The sequence below is a fragment of the Olea europaea genome, chromosome 10, assembly GCF_002742605.1.
Source record: "Olea europaea var. sylvestris chromosome 10, O_europaea_v1, whole genome shotgun sequence".
Taxonomy (NCBI): Eukaryota; Viridiplantae; Streptophyta; class Magnoliopsida; order Lamiales; family Oleaceae; genus Olea; species Olea europaea.
The window spans coordinates 32,967,222-32,984,455 of NC_036246.1; the positions used below are offsets into that span (position 1 = coordinate 32,967,222).

General features: G+C 32.7%; 1 protein-coding gene across 5 annotated transcripts; it reads right to left on the reverse strand.

The window, feature by feature from the left end:
• Positions 1-6,635: 6,635 nt before the first annotated feature.
• LOC111401889 lies at positions 6,636-15,981 on the reverse strand. 5 transcript variants are annotated; one of them, XR_002704132.1, is made up of 7 exons: positions 15,294-15,981; positions 13,267-13,367; positions 12,947-13,044; positions 10,192-10,403; positions 9,223-9,270; positions 6,973-7,060; positions 6,636-6,857 (listed from the first exon to the last, which is right to left on the reverse strand). XR_002704132.1 is itself a non-coding variant. In XM_023029862.1 (6 exons), the coding sequence occupies exons 1-5, from the start codon at positions 15,697-15,699 to the stop codon at positions 9,227-9,229; spliced, it is 861 nt and encodes a 286-aa protein (XP_022885630.1). In that variant the 5' UTR covers positions 15,700-15,981; the 3' UTR covers positions 6,944-7,060; positions 9,223-9,226. The 5 variants fall into 5 exon arrangements, 4 of the variants coding, with proteins under 4 accessions (XP_022885630.1, XP_022885628.1, XP_022885629.1 ...); XM_023029862.1 differs by lacking the exon at positions 6,636-6,857 and having other exon boundaries at positions 6,944-7,060; XM_023029860.1 differs by lacking the exons at positions 6,636-6,857; positions 6,973-7,060 and adding an exon at positions 8,442-8,795.
• Between the last annotated feature and the right edge of the window lie 1,253 nt (positions 15,982-17,234).

Here is a 17,234-nt window from a genome sequence, read left to right on the forward strand (position 1 = left end):
GTCATTGATCCGTTTCTCACAGCCTACCCTCACCCAACCCACCCCAACCCAACCCAACCCATAATTGCCATTCCATTTTTAACCATTGTCTATGGTCTGGTTAACCCTAGATGTAACGTTACCCCTTTTGACTATCTACATCATAACACCAACACCATTCTTCATCTCGTTTGAAAGGATGTCTTGTTTTGATTGATTTTTATGAATATTTTGATGAGTGTAAACGGGGGTTTCTTAATTTTACGTAATGTTAGTAAGAAGTTTGCGGTGAATTTTAACAATAACGTAGTTGAATATTTGAAGAAAGCCAAGTTAGTTTAAAGAGGATTTATAGATTTGTGATTACATTGTGTAGAGAATAAATATTGAATGACGTTCATTCAACTTGGCTATGGATATGAAGGTGGGCGTAATTCAAATGGATATGCTACATTGTTAACTTTTTGAGAATTTGTGATTTTAGAAAAGGTAATTTATATGTACACCACAATTTTTTTATTTACTAAAATATTCATAAGTAAAATTACATAATTAGAATTTTAATATACTTTTTAATTAAATAAATTATTATTACACCACAAATGTAAAACCTAATTTCTTTCTTCATTTTTTCTTAACATTTCATTGTTCATAGTTTTTCCGACAACTTTTGCCTTCCTTTACGATGGCAATATAATTTTTTTCTCACTGTAAATGAATTCATTTTTTTTTTCAATTTATTTGTCGAGTTTGAAAATTAAGGATCTTATTTTTTTTGCAAGAATGTAAAATTATGAATTTATGTTTCAGCTTTCGTGGATTTTTGTGTATGAGATTTGTCAGTTTTCTTAGATTTTTGTACATGCAGGTATATGAATTTCTCTCCATCTATAACACACCAATACCATAAAAAATTGAGAAAAAAGAGAGAGGATGATGGGAAGTCAAATATGGAATCTTCGTGCAAATGATCTGAATTTACTTTAAAGAATCCAAAATAATGTTACGATTTAAAGCTCGTTAAAAGCAATTAATAATGCTATTGTGGTGCAAAATTTCCGTGACGAAAAGATAATATTTTCCACCTATAATGCACCTAGTGCAAAATCTTTGTGACAAAAAGATAATGCAAATTCTTGTTTTAGAATTAATGAAAATGTTTAAAGGATGATAAAAAAAAGAAAAGTAATATTGGGATGACAAGTATACTGTACACCATATATTTTTTTTTCATTTTTTTGTTTTTATTGGATAATTAATGAGTGTAATTGTGGTGTGATTATAATGTGGTGTAGGAAATAAATTTTGTAGTGGTAATATAATTACCCTTTTAAAATCTCTTTTTAATCAATTTGCTCGAGTATGCAAACAAATAAATATTGGAAAATCAAGCATTAGGTTAATACAGCACTTCTTCTGATCAAATTTCAATTCTCCTCAAGTATTTATTGAACGTTGATGTCAAAATAATCTGAAATCTAAAATGACCTTTCATAAGTTTCATGTAACTTGAATTACAAGTTGAATTTACTCAAGGATGTTAGTTCTAATGAACAAGGTAAAGTCCTCATTTATTTTAGCTAAAAAAAATTTGATAAAAAATTAAATTAAAATCAACACTTAATTTTAATTATACATTTTATTGAATCCCACGACTTTTATTAAATTTTTAATTATACATTTTGCCCCTGTTTGTCTTTCATTAAAAAGAATTTTTTGGGAAAAATGAGTTTTTGAAAAACTATTTGTTTAAGAAGTAGGAAAATATTTTGAGTTTACGTGCAAAATATTTTATTGTGTGCATGTGTAGTTGAAAATGAGTTTAAAAAAAAAAAGAGTTTTGATTTAATGGATATTAAGCAAGGACAATTTTTATCAAAATTTGCTCAACTTTAATTTTAATTAAACTAAAGGAAAATTCTACTTGTACATAATTATTGCACATAATGATATCCATAATGTGATGTGGCAATCATCCGGTTGTTGATGCACAAGTATGAGATTTGAATTAAAAGTTAGATTCAGTAACACGTGTAATTATGGACCACCATTATGTAAACAATTATGTGCATGTAGCACTTCTTTGATCATGAGATTCTCTTTATTTTAAATGGTCAACTCTTAAAATCATACTTCAAGAGAATCATTAAATTAATAATTTAATTTAGATCTCTATAATTAAATGCATTTAAATTATTTCAAATTTTTAATATAGGAAAATAATACAATAATTTAGAGAAAAGTTAGACAAAATAAAATATATAGAAAAATAGCAAATGTTTTTTTGAAGTAGTAAAATTAAGTGTTAAATATAAAGAGCATGTTAGAATACTTCAAAATTTTTACTCTCTAAATTTATAGATGATATCTAAATTATAGAATATTCTCTTTAAAAGTAGATAATTTTTTTGAAAATGCTCCAAGTCAACATTCCGAAAATCCATAGAATGAGAATCACATTTACATCATTGCTTCAATGAATGAAGATAGACATTAATTCAAGTGGAATGAACACAGCAACATGTATTTAAATATTACACTTCATAAATCAGAGATGAAGTTTATTTGTTCACTTTTTAGGTACTTAATATATTAATTAAATATTAAATATTTTGATTAATTGATGCGTGTATTCCGTAAACTAAGTATTTCAAATTGAGGATTATCCTCACTTATTTTATTTTTGAAACCACCATTCTTCTCAAGTATAACCTTCATATCCTCCACAATTCTTCTATATTCGACACTCAAAATTTCCAACATTCGGTATATTATCATCCTCAATCGTATATTATCCTCTTCCTATTGTATAAACGTATTTTATTTACTTTGTGAAAGCTTCAGAATCCAAAATTGAAGTATAATGGCCAGATTGAAGGTTGGGAATAAAGGAATGAAGATAGAGAAGATATCATATAGAAGAAGTAAAAGAAAGCCAGAGGAACGCCCCAAAGAAACTCCATCAAGAAAACAAAACTTGTTTGGATTAGGCCAAAAAAGTCTACAAACAAGGTATTTTTAAATTTTTTTTCCTTTTTTTGTTCATTTGAGTTATATATACGTAATCCAAAATTGATGGATAACAAATATTGCAAATGTATTGGACATTTATGACCTTTATTCGGTTCAATTTTAGCAGCAAAAGAAATAGGTGAGGGTTTCCATATGAAAGTGTTGTTTTATAGAAATTGATATTTTTTTATTAATGGATGTTTTTCGACCTACAATAGGTCGTATGTGACTTGTCAATTCAATTATGGCAATGGTTTTTATGGACGTGACCTGAATGCCTACTATTCTCTACATTTGTGACCTTATATACATGATTATATACCATTATATGTATCTGTGACCTGATTTACTTTTCTTTTTCCACTATGTAACCTGATTGTATATGTATCCGTGACCTAAATTATGTGATTGTTTGAGAATCTATATGTCTGTGACAAGCTTTAATTTACATTTCCAACATGTGACTTGATTAAAAACTATGATTTTTTACCTGATTTACAATATTGTTTATCATTATCTGTATCCGTAACCTCATTTATTGTATCATTCCATATTTGATTTTAACATTGCTTTTATCTAAACACGTGATGCAAGCATAAAACTTCATTATAGCACAAGATAGTTGGTTTTCTAGAAAAAAATACCATTACCATGACAAATGGTGTTCTGATGAACTTCAGAACATATCTAAGTGAAACCCAACGATGTATACTCATGGAAACAAGTTTTGCACACTTTCTAGAATGCCATGAAATTGTGGTTTCAACGAATTGGATTGCATGGACTTGAAGAATAGGTAAGTTTGTGACCATTATTTCAAAGTGCACACCAGTTAAATAAGTTTCATTCCTAATACGCTGTTTAGTGCTGTTCTTCAACCAAGATTGCATCATATTCTCAATTAAATACGTTGAATACATGCTCCATAATAATAGAGAGTCCATACTAAAGACATTTGATGCTAGCAGGATTAGGGTGGATATAAACCACACTGCTCTATACACATTTTGGGAAGCTTACAAAGTAAGGAAGCCTACAAAGGGAGAGGGAATTGTCATGGAGTGATAGTTGAAAATTTATTTGGTAATCAAGATGATGAAGGGATTTGTAAAGTTTATGAATACTGACCTCATTTTATTTGCCCTTTTTAATATTGTGCACGATGGAACTAATTGTAATGAACATTAAACTGTGGTTGTACATTGAGATTTTGAAAACGTGTTTAGTTTATCATTTGAGCATGTGTTTGAAATGTTAAATTACTCTAGTATCATGTTTTTCATGTTTTTCATTAGTACTTGATAAATGTAACAAGTTTTTGGTATAATTGCAAAGTTTATCAAGTCACAGATTATAATACACTGTTCACATATTTTTGTCATTAGGTAATAAATTATACTACACAGGATAGAGATTACACTTCTCAAGTCACATGTTATCTTGGATATTTTAATCTATACAATCACCTATTTTAATCTGCATACGTCACTGATTGTTATCCGATGGTCACCCACACAGAGGTTATGTTACTTAGTTTTGAACACACACATATAGCTTATTCATGTTTATAAGTCACAGATTATGCTATTTATTTTATTATACATGAGTTATCGAGTCTAATGCAATGGTCACATATTGTTGTCATTAGGTCACAGAGTGTACTACAAAAGTCACAGTTTATTATGCATAACTCACAGGTTGTATAGTCCTCTGTCCATAGGTTGTAGTCTACTGAATTGGTCACATATTACAATATCATATCATAGATCATGCTTCATATGTCATATGATATTAATTAGAGCTCACATATGAATTACCAACACCACAGATTAAATATAAATGTTCACGTGTGTCTGTAAAGTGCTAGTATGTCACAAATTGATGTGCACAAATCACAAATTCATTGTTTACGAGTTACAAAAAAGGTCACAATTATTAGAGTCCAATGTAGTGGTCACATATTGTTGTCATTAGATCACAAAATATACTACACGGGTCACAATTTATTTTTTCCACAGCTCACATGTTGTGTAGTTCTCCGTTCATAGGTCACAATCTATTGAATTGGTCACATGTTACAATATCAAATCACAAATTATGCTTCAAATGTCATATGATATTAATTGGAGGTCACATATGAATTACCAATACCACAGATTAAATATAAATTTTCACGTATGTTTGTGAAGAGATAACGAGTCACAAATTTACATACACATGCTACAGATTCCTTGTTTACAAGTTAAATGTAACTAAAAAGAGGTAACAGATAATATGCACAAATTAAAAGAGATTGTGCACATCTCACCGATTCATCTGCACATTATAGATCAACTTGTGACGAGATATATTGTGACGAAAACCTTATCCAATTATTTTCAATATAATCGATTCTAGTGACAAATAATTAACCAGAACCTTCGAATTGTTACCCGAATTGTTGATTCTGGCACTGATAGATGTTAAAAGGATAGATATCTGTGTTGATTAAAATGGATTGCCATCGTGAATTTGTATTTTAGGGATTCCAACTTCAGAAAGTAAGTATACACTTGATTTTTGGAAACTAATTTAACAAAATATATATACACACGTGACTTTTGGATTTTGTAACTTAATGTCTAAAAATTGATTTGGTGCATACTTAACATCTGAGATATGATTTTTCCCTTAATCCAAAAGGTACGACTACATTAGTTATCTCCATTTGATTTGTGATTTTCAACTAATTATTAATTAATTTTCAATTTGATCAAATCTCAAAAAAATAAAGTCAAAAGAATCAAATATTGGTTTAACACGATCTTTTTATTTATAAGGACATTATTATCTAATTACATTCTAAACAATTAGCCCTTGTTTGAGTTTCATTTTGACGACTCAGAAATCTTTTAAAATATTACTTTTGAGACTAAAGGAATTGGAATTTCCCTATTTTCAAAATAAATAAAAGATTTACAATATAAATATTTTTTTAATAATTGATTCGAAAGGATGTCGATTATAGAATTGAGCCATGACTCAAACTCCAATACATAAATTATTGAATAATTGGGATAATGATCATTAATGGTCTATTATTTAATTTGACATATGTTGTGCAGAGGGATAGAGTTGACTAATTTGAACTTCTCTTTCATAAAAAGTAACGACAATATAAAAGGAAGAATCATCAAGTTACAATAAGACATAGAATTCAATTTCAAGTTGATAAATAAAATGTCAATTAATAATGATTTCTAACATATACTCAAGAATAGTCAAGTAATTCTACCTCCTTTACTGTCAATTAGTTTTTTTTTTGGGACATTTCACACATTACATTTTGACATTTTTCCGTTATTATTATTATTATGGCAACAGATGAGACGATGATCAAAGTGTTAAAAATATATTGAGAGGATAACGAATGAAACAAAGCGAGTGATATTAATGCCCACCCACCTCTCAACAAACATTTTAATTTAAATTCCAAACGCAACCTTCCTCAAACCCTCACACCCCCAACAAGCCAAATCATTTTAGATCAAAGATTACGAGAAACACTTGATAAACAATATATTTCTGTCAAAAATTGATATTTGATACTAACAATAATCATGTCAAATCAAAACTGAAAACATTAAATTGACTGATTAAATAAACATATTGTAAGAAAGAGAGAGCGATAAATTGGAGAGAAAATGACACATTACAGCATTTGCCGTAAAAGTGTCGGTTGAGTGGTTAGGTGACAATAAAAAGGGTCAGATCCTCGCATACATTTCCTGCTTCTCATGGTTCACATTTCGTACTTTGGATCCACACCGCACCAACCCAATGCCGGTGAGTAGGTATTGTTCGATTTCAGAGAAAATTAAAATAAACTGAGAATTCATAGAAATTTTGTAAATGAATTATTAGTTCTAACTGAAATTATGTAATCGAACTGATACTATGCTAATAATGAGAGAATTTGCGTAAAAGAATTTAAATACGTACCTTCGATTCTTTTCGAATTTTCCATTTTGAGTACCAGAATTGAGATTTGGACCAAATGGACCGATTCTTGATTCTAGACTTCTAGTACCTGTAACCATTTTAAACTTGAGCAAAGCCTGATCGAACTAGTCAACTTGATCTCCTAATGCAACCTTATTAAGGCATGATTTTTGACAAACTCCAATTCACACCTCTAAGGTCTAACCTCATGTCAAAATAAATTTTGGCAGTTGTTCCATCATCTCCAGGCTCCATTCTCCATTCTCAATTTTTGATTTCTTTTTAGTTTGCTTAAAGAAATGTACGTATATATTTGACAATGTTATTGAATTTAAGTTTGATTTTGTCTCAATAAATGGCACAAAAAATTCAAGTATCATTTGTGTTTGAAGTCTAAATACTATTATTTTGTTGATCCAAATCAAGAGCCTCATCTCCTAATTGAGAGAGAATTCTTTTACATCATCTCAACTTGGTTTGAAATTTTCAACTCAACTCAAGACTCACCACTTTGTCAAGAAATAAAACTTCTTTTTTAATATTTAAGCTACGTCAAACGTGCTCATTTTGAAATTTAGGATTAGAATTAGAGACAAATAATGTTGACAAAATTTCTATTTTCCACCCAACAATATATAATTCTCCACTAAAATCATGCCATAATAATGCTCCACTAACACCCACCCCAACCGATTCTTCTACCAATCAATATCTGTATAAATAATCTCTCTCTCAATATTCTAATTCTATGACCAAATATTATTTTAAAATTAAAATATTCCAACAAGTATAATTCATTCCATATTCCTTGTGTATCTGCAAGAACATGGGAGAATACAGAGTAAGCCGGCAAAAAGTAAAGAACAAACAGTTCTTTTCCCTTTTACAAATTCCCATGTTAATATATTCTCTGAGGCCCATCGGAAATCAACCCAGATTAAAACCATGCCGCTATTCCTATGATTGCGCGCGCGCACACTGACAAACGGACATGAATTGGCCGAAATGCCTCACCGTACTAATGGGACGGGGATTCCCCAACTAGCCCGGTAATCGGGGCAGGGACAATAAATAATAAACATGGTCCCACCTCACCACCCCGAAGAATATTTTATCATTTCAACACTACAAGGGATAACAACAAACTAATTGCTCTCGTAAAATTGAAATAATAAAGCAACAAGTCATTTTGACTTCTTCACTCACAAGTGAGACCTACTTTTCTCCATGACAGTTAAAAAATCAATTCTCAGAATCACTACTGAACAGGCCTCAAGTACTTTTCCTAATAAATTAGGATTTGACCCAGCTTACAAAGCCACATTCTATAGTATGGAGCAAGAAAAATTCAAGTGCTAAGTGGAACAAAAGCATGCAATCCACATTATAGCTTAAACATAGCAAATGCAAAGAGAATCCATCCAATGTTTGTTGATAGGATTATACAATACAGAAAGGGAGAAAAAAAAGAAACTGAACGACAAGAATACTATACATCAACCCAAGAGTTACAGGTTCCTGCTCCAACAAATCTCACGTCCTTAATTAAAAAAATAATTATAAGACAGATAAACCGGAAGAAAATAGATAATAACGCAGCGCTAAGAATGATTTAGTTGTTGAACCAAAGAAAGAAAGCAGAGTTTACTATTGCTCGCAATTTTTGTCTTGTGGCAGGATTTTCGAACCGGCATTTGAATCGGTCCTCCTTTTAAGAGTGTTTTATTTTCCAAATTTGTTAGAAGTATTAACATTATCAGTTCAGTCACTGCAACGACCTTTGCCTGTTGTCCCTTCTCATCTTCCACAGAATCCTAAGAAGACTACAAGCGATTATTAAAAAAGCAGGCTGCCATGAACCAAACTTCCTAATCCTACTTTAACCATGTAGCAAGTATAATGACATTACATTATCTATAGAAAAAGGAAAAGTCGCACTTACTGCACTTGTTTTATCGGGAGTGAATGTGTCACCATTAATTATGTTTTATCAGCTTTCTTGAGTATATTATTCAATATACCAAAGATCACAAAGAATTAACATATGCTTACAGAACGGGCAAAGATTTGTAATCTAAAATAAAGCCGACAAAACTAATGGAAGTTAAGAGGCAACAATTTTTTCGTTGTTTTCATTTGCAAATTTCAATAAAATAAAATGAAATTTCTGAGAACACCAGAGAGGCCCCATCCACCACACACGCGTGCGCACACACAGAGCCACAGATGCAAGTAACACACTACACTTACCAAGTTATATCTTGTCAAAATCATCATCAAATCCATCATCACCACCATCTGAGAAACCAAAAGAACAATCATTAATCAGCATGACGAAGATTCAGCACAAAATGAAAAAGACAAAGTCTAATGCACCTAATCCAGTTTTTATGTACAGCTGTATGTTAGTTGGGCACAAGAGATAAGCAAAAGGAAAGAAAGACTAGCTCTTTTTCCTTGTAAGTAAAGTGAAGTTTTATTGTTGTAATATAAGTTAGTCAAACTTTCTGGTTGGAATATAATGAACGTTGCAGAATCGTTGATCAGGTTGGATTTGAGTCACAAACAGATTCAAGACTGATTATCTCGTGGTTTTGATCAGAACATAGTTATAATTTTCTCTTGTTTGGAATAAAAAAATGCAAGATAACTGGATATGGACTACGGCTCCATTTGGCATAGCTATAGCTTTTAGTTTTGCTTCTCGTAGAAGACCTTTTGGAGGAAGTTATGTTAATTTTTGTTTGAAAAATAATTTTGAAACGCACTTCTTATTCCGGAAGTGCTTTTCAAGGAAGGAAGCTAGATTGGATCAGTTTCCTCTAAAAACTCTTCCAATCACCAAAAACACTTTCATAAAATTAGCCAAATTGGTCCAAAAGCAGCTTTTGGGTCTCAAAATCTTCTTTTGACTTTCTTAAACCCATTCCAAATGGGCCCTAATTATCCGAATATATGGATTAATGCGGAAACAGAAACAAAACCAATTCATATCATGCTAACTTTCGTGCAAAAAAGAGAAGTGTAAACTAGATCAAGAAACAAATAAAGTTTGACTATGGGAAAGCACAACCCAACGAAAAATGAAGAGACAGAAAAGGGACGAAAGAGAAATGAGAAAAAAACTACTGGAGGGAAATATTGTGATTAACTAAAGGAGAAAGCAAAATTGACCTAAATCAACTTTGATTAACGCATTGACAAGTGTCTTTAATGTACCTGGACCATTGTCACTATCCTCAAGGTCTCCGAGAAGAAATATATCTAAATCCAGCTCCGAGGCAGATGACTTAGAATTATTGCTTTTCTGGTTTGAAACCTCCACTGTTGCTTTAGAGGATGTTTCACCCAATGTAATTTCCTTCCCTTCAGCTTCTTTTACCTTTTCAGCAGATTTTAACTTTACCTCATCCATATACCCTTTTTCATACCTACAACAAACCCAATAATTTGAAACATTTAAGCCAAGACCCATTAATTCAGAGATGCACACACCCACAGATAAAGATGCCTAAAGACATTTATGAGGTTCATCAAACTAAATCCTAAGATCCTTAAAATTCAAAATAATGAACAGAATGACCAGAGATTAAGTTGATCATGCTTCCTACTTCATATAAGAAGCATATCACAGAAAATTAAGCTATACACAAGCCATATGCAATAAGCATCCTGTTTTGAACAGCATTCCTGGCTTCTCATGGGGATCATGTAACGCATTTCAAAAACCTAGGAGAGGACTTGCTTTAAAAAATGAAGAAGGTTGAAATAGGTAAGAACTTAATAAACGATCATATTCAGCCAAAGGCTTAGGGTGCTTAGATGTCAAGTTTTAACTCCATTCTTGTCTGGACATGAAATCTAGATGGACTTCATAACATCACCCATTCAATAGGTTAGAAGGTCAAAGTAATTTCTGGATCAAGAGCAATTTACATAGATCATTCTCAAAGACAGAACATGGAAGTAAATAATTATGTTTTTTCCAACTAAGGATAATTAAAGAGAGAAATGTCCTTGAACTCCTTATTCATATAAATCCTTTATATGAGCCAAGATCTTTCCCATAACCTATAAACTTCCCAACTCTTTTCATTCAAAGATCATATTGTTTCTCTATCCAAATCGCCAAGATATAGTCGAAACTATTCATTTCCATATGATCATTCCCCTTTTATCCTTACCCAAATTAATCATATTTTAAATGAGCAATCTAATACACTTCCAGTGGAAAACACAATTAAAACCAACTTCCTGAAGAAGTTTGCACCAAAGCAATCCAGCAACACCACAATGTAGCAACATGTGATCAATACTTTCTGAATTCTTTCTACAAATCACACAACATGAAGGGGAGAGGAAAAATAATGATATCTCGTTTGAACCATTCCCATTCAGTTGGTGTAAGAAAAATAAACTCTTGTTTTATATTTTTGAAGATTGGTTTCGCTCTAGTCTAGTCACATGATAATTGAATAAGGGAAAAAATAACTCACAATTGTGGCTGTATACGCCAAGGCATATTTTTTTTGAACTCCATTTTCCTAACTTGGCACCTTTATATCTTTAACCTTTGTTTTCCCAAGTAATTAATTGTGAATTTTAGACCACTCTCCAAAGAGAAAACCTCTCTGAAATAATTATAAATTCTTCATGTAACCAACATTAAAGGTTTTCAGTAATAGACTTTTTTGAACCTCTTCCCTCTGATAAAATATAAAGATAACTTTCCATTTTAGAGCAAAGGAAACTTTATCTCCACATAACTGAATCAAATATATATTAGATTAGCTAGCTTTTATCAACAATGGATCTATGTGTAACTATAGCTTTGACAATTTTGAGGCGAGATGGCATGTTCTATGGCAATTGAATCTCAGTCCTTGCTCATGCAAAAGGAGTCAGACTCTCTAAATCTTAATGTGAAACATGCAACAAGATGACCAATAGGAAAAGTAGAAATCTAGAGAAATTGCAAGGAATTACTGAAGTCATTCAAGGTATGAAATTAATTTTCAGCGTACCAAGATGAAGGATAACTGAAGCTTTTAAAATTACCTCCCAGGTATCATCATTGGAAGCTCATTTTTTTAAGTCCCCCAACATTTACATAAATTTTTTCCTAGAAATTTATTTGGACTTAAGCAAAGAAATTATTATTTCTTTGTTCTGGTTTTTCGGTCTTCAATAACTTGTCAGATAAGCATAATTTAGAAGCACAAATTCGGCATTCTTTAAAATTTTTTATTTAGATAAACTAAGTGGTACATTCTTTCAGTTTTCCCAGTTGAAATTTCAATGCATATTATCTTCCTCATTTTCTTTAATACCCTCCTTTTACTTAGTTTTATTACTTTTCAGCTAAGAATGATGACGGAAGCACAATGCCATCTTTCAGATGAAATCCTATACGTTCCCTTTTGTTTTATAGTAACCCAAGCAACTAACTTGGTTAAATAGTTCATTGTCTTTTGTTTACATCAGAGACTACGTATAATTCTTATAAAACATGGCCGAAGGACTACTCATGTCTGTTGTATATTTAAGTCAGTTTAAAATTTCAACTCTCAACCTCAGATAATTTGCTTGCAAAGCTAGCACAAATTGATATTAAATTTTAAGATTACTGGTGTCCCTAGACAAAATCCTGCTTCATCCTCACACATGAGAATAAAACAACCAATTACTCATAAACACATTGAAGTTACAGACACCTTGAACTCTTAAGTAGAAGTCAGCAGCACCATTGACATCCAAAATGGTGAAAGCAAGAATATTTAGGTCATATTTTCAGTCTTGCTGTCCGAGTGAGATATAACTTTGACATAATTATGTTTGTAATACAAAACCGACAGAATATGGTACTACCTACACATTTAAAATGCTTAAAATTTATGTGATGTGCTTGATTGTAATTAGACTGGGGAAAATCTTCATCAAAGCTATCAAATAAAAATTCTCCTAAGGTACTCACGGTGTCACATGACTGTTAACTAGAATAAAGTAGATTCTCCAAAACTTCCTCTCTTTCATCACTCGTGGGCATAACTCATACCTTAGCTTAGAGATTTCCTGCAAAACAACACCAAGTATTATGGTTGCAAACTAGCATCGTTGTGGTGTAGTTATTTTAGGGTTCAACTTCTAGTCATCGCAATATTAAAATTGTGATACTGATCAACCACATACTCTCTTACAATCAACAGATAGATTAAATATCTAATTTCCCAGGGTCTTTTTTCTGATTCCCACTTCAGACACCATCGGTGTTGCTTAAGGTGATACAGATCTAACCTTCACTGTCGAAAGCATAATCTTGGCATGAGTTGCTTGCCACTCTGTGAGATCCTGTCGAATATTTGAAATAGCAGGAATATCTGACATCTCAGAGTCATCTGCACACAAAAATGCTGGTCAAGTTAAGTTCTGCAGCCAAAGGTGTCAAGATGACATGACACTGTAATATGCCCAAAAAAAAATGTATGTTGTGCCAGGCAACAACTATGACAATAATGACAATGCGACAGTAAAGGCACAAGAAGAAAAAGAAGAGGGAAGGGCTTAAACTTGTCCTTTTATACCAAAATAATAGTAATAACTGCTATCACGTATTCTTTTCCCTTTTCAGAATACTTAAAAAGGTTACATAGTAATTTTCTACATAATGAACCAGCAAACACAAGTGCAAGCAAAAGATTGGATACGACTGGAAAAAGAAATTGATCTTGCATATTAATTTGAGGAACCTAATCTGACTCCCTATGCTGTCTAGAAAGCTTTGCCAAACAATCGTTTTGTTTTTTCTTTCATCGTAGCACAAGTTGACGTTGTCAACTATTTCATTTCCCACATTTTTAAAGTGAAACTCGACGTAGAGGACACCCTATTTTTCTTTTACAGCTTCCACGGGAGCTTAACTTAGCAATCACTTTTGCTTTTGGGTAGCTGACCTGAGAACATTGATCGCTTTGAAAATATTGCTTTATGGAGAGGGCACTTTGAGCAAGAAGTTTCTTCAAAAGCTTAAGAAATTAATAAATGTTTTTGATTGAATTTTCTAATTTGTCCAACTGAATTCAAATATAACATTTCAATAAAAGTGAAATACGAATCACTGGGGGTCTGACACATTACTGCTTGTGTCTGCCAGAAAGCTCAAGACTTTGTAGCAAACAGGAGGCTCTTTTCTGGATAATTCCGAATGATGCTTCGATTTACTTGTTTTCATTTCTTGATAATTTCACCAGACTTATTCTTTCATTGAAATACCAAATTACTGAATACATGGCTTGCATGAAGAAATGGCATTTCCTTATCATTTCTATATCTATTTTTCCAAATTAGTTTATATACATAAAAGGAATTCCTGTTTTGAGATTACCACAGAAAATAATAAATCAGGTAAGGAAAATCTTAGATCTGTGTTTCAGGAAACTAAGGCAAGGAGATGAGATAATATGTTAAATAAAAACAAGATCATATTGCAACTACCTGTGCCACTGAGATTAATCCTGAAAGGAAAAGTTAATATCATAAAGAGCTAAATCCTACTAAACAGAAGAGACATTATACTTTCTCCTAATCAAAACCAACTTCTCCCGTGTGGAGCATACATGGTTAACAAATAAAGTTTTTTTTTTCTAGTGAAATATGCACATAAAACTATCACCAACTAAGCTGTTTCAGATCCAAACAAGTGACTTAGAAATTAGAAGACCCCTCCTTAGAGCCAAAGAACGACATTCAGAAGATAGCATCCATTCTAAAATGAAAGTATAACATAAATTCTTCCTAGTGCATGTGGCAGTTGTCTATCACAGAAGTCCTATGGAGAGGCATGTCAAAGACGACATTCTAAAAGGTCTTAAGGAAAACATTAGTGTTTCCCCGTGCAGGTAGTAAAAAGTCCTTCATAAGAAAAATGGAGAATACTTCAAGAACTATTATATTTGAATTCGCTTCCCACAAAGTGATTCCAGAAAGCTAATGCTACAAAGTTCTCCTTGCAGTTCATTTGAAGCCTAGGCTTTGGAAAGACTCCTTTTCCTAAAGCATAAGAAAGCAAACAAATTTTATTAGACCTTCTAAGTTCTCACAGCAAAAAGGGCTTTACAATACCACATTTGGAACCAATATTCAGTTATGCATATTGAATACCGATTCCTTGAACTCATTTACAAGACAAAAATGCGAATAATTTCTTCAGACACTTTAGTAGTGAACTGTCTAGATCGAAAAGCATATTCACCAATATTAACAATGCCAATCACGCAGTACATTGACCATTACATATCATCGAATTATAATCAGTTAAATAATACCTTCAAGCGGGAAATCCTGAAAAGTATTCATAGTAATCCCCTTCACAAACTGCCGAAGCTCATCGGTAACCCCATATTTCTCCAGATCAACCTCGTTTCCCTTCTGAGCCGACTCTACCAGGTTAGTCAATGCCGACACGGCGACCGGCGGAATCTGAAACTTGATCTGATCGGCAATCTCCTTCGACTTCTTCGAAGCTTCAGCAGCGATCTCCTTCGACTTCTTCGACGCTTCAACAGCGATTTCCTTGGACTTGTTCGACACCTCGACGGCCAATTCCTTGGACCTTTTTGACGCCTCCGTTACTACGTCGGATAAATTGGTGGAGCCGATTCCCTGGGTCAGCTCCTGTGATCGCTTTGCGGCTTCCTCGGCGAAGCTCCGAGCTCTTTGCCAGAAATCCATTTTTACAGATTCAAAACGTCTGTGCCTTCAGAGGAAATGAAAATCATATAATCAATAAAAACAGGTTTGTTACGCTAACTGTTTGTGTAATAAAAATTAAATTCTCAGGCGAAAGGGAAACATTCATCACAATTTTATTTGTTTTTAATTTTAATTGGCGTAGCTCGCGCTTTTGGCATACTAGGCCACATTTTCAGGCGAAAGGGAAACATTCAACACAATTTTATTTGTTTTTAATTTTAGTTGGTGTAGCTCGCGCTTCTGGTATAGTAGGCCTCCGGGTTCGCATGATGAGCTATTAGGAATGGTAGAGCGCGTCTATGATAATTGCGTCGTTGTGCCTGAATTGTGAGAGCTCTCAACTACATGGATAGTTCAATATGTTTATCGGCGCTTAATCCTAAGATGTAGACCATCCAAGGCACATTAGCATGACGTACTCCTTCTGTTCAAATCGATGTTTGAAACCAAACCTCTCCTCAAGAAGATAGATGGGACAATTTGGGGTGAGATCCAATATAAATCCAACTTTTAATTCACTCGTGGGATCCGAGCGATCTAGAGGGACCACCACGGCGACTCTCTTCTCAAGAATCCATACATCCCTTATCAGTGTATGGACAACTATTTCTCGAGCACAGGTTTAGGTTCGGCCTCAATGGGAAAAGAAAATGGAACACCTAAAAATGCATCTTCACAGACCAAGAACTATGAGATCACCCCTTTCATTCTGGGGTGATGGACGAGTCTTACCATTCGAGCCGTTTTTTCATGCTTTTCCCGGAGGTCTGGAGAAAGCTGTAATCAAGAGGATTTCTCTAATCCTCCCTTCCCGAAAGGAAGAGCGTGAAATTCTTTTTCCTTTCCGTAGGGACCATTAAAATCTTTGATGTTTTCAGTTTTCTACACGTTTTGTGATGAGCACAGGTTCAGCTTCAGTGAAAGAATTTAGCCCTTGCCTGTCTATCATTAAAACAATGTTTTTTTCTTTAAACTCATTTTTAATTATACATTCTAAAAATAAAAATATTTTGTTCGTAAATTCAAATTTTTTTCCTACATTTTAACAACACATTCTCCAAAAATTTACTATTTCAATACTCATTTTTCAATTTGGTGCCTATTTGGGAGAAATTTTTATCCGAATTTTAATCAATTATTGTACCATTGCTGCCGTCATTTTTAGGTTCCTTCTCAATAAAAGCAAGACATTGGAATCCATTTGCATTTTGCAATAGTATAAAAATTGATTTGAATCTTATAAAAATGGAGCCAAACAGTGGCTTAATGGTAGACAAACAAGGGCTTAAATTTATCTTCTATTTGATTTCATCAAAACGACAATTTGAAAAAGACGATGTACATAAATCACCCGTTAATGTTTAAGATACCTAATAATAGATAGTGAATCAAAGCCAGGATAAATTCCAAGTCTTCGTTGGGCGATCCATTACGTTGTAGGGCGAAATAGAAAATTGATAGCACAACCAAAAACCCTAGGTGAGAAATATAAAGTTCATGACCAAATGCATGTT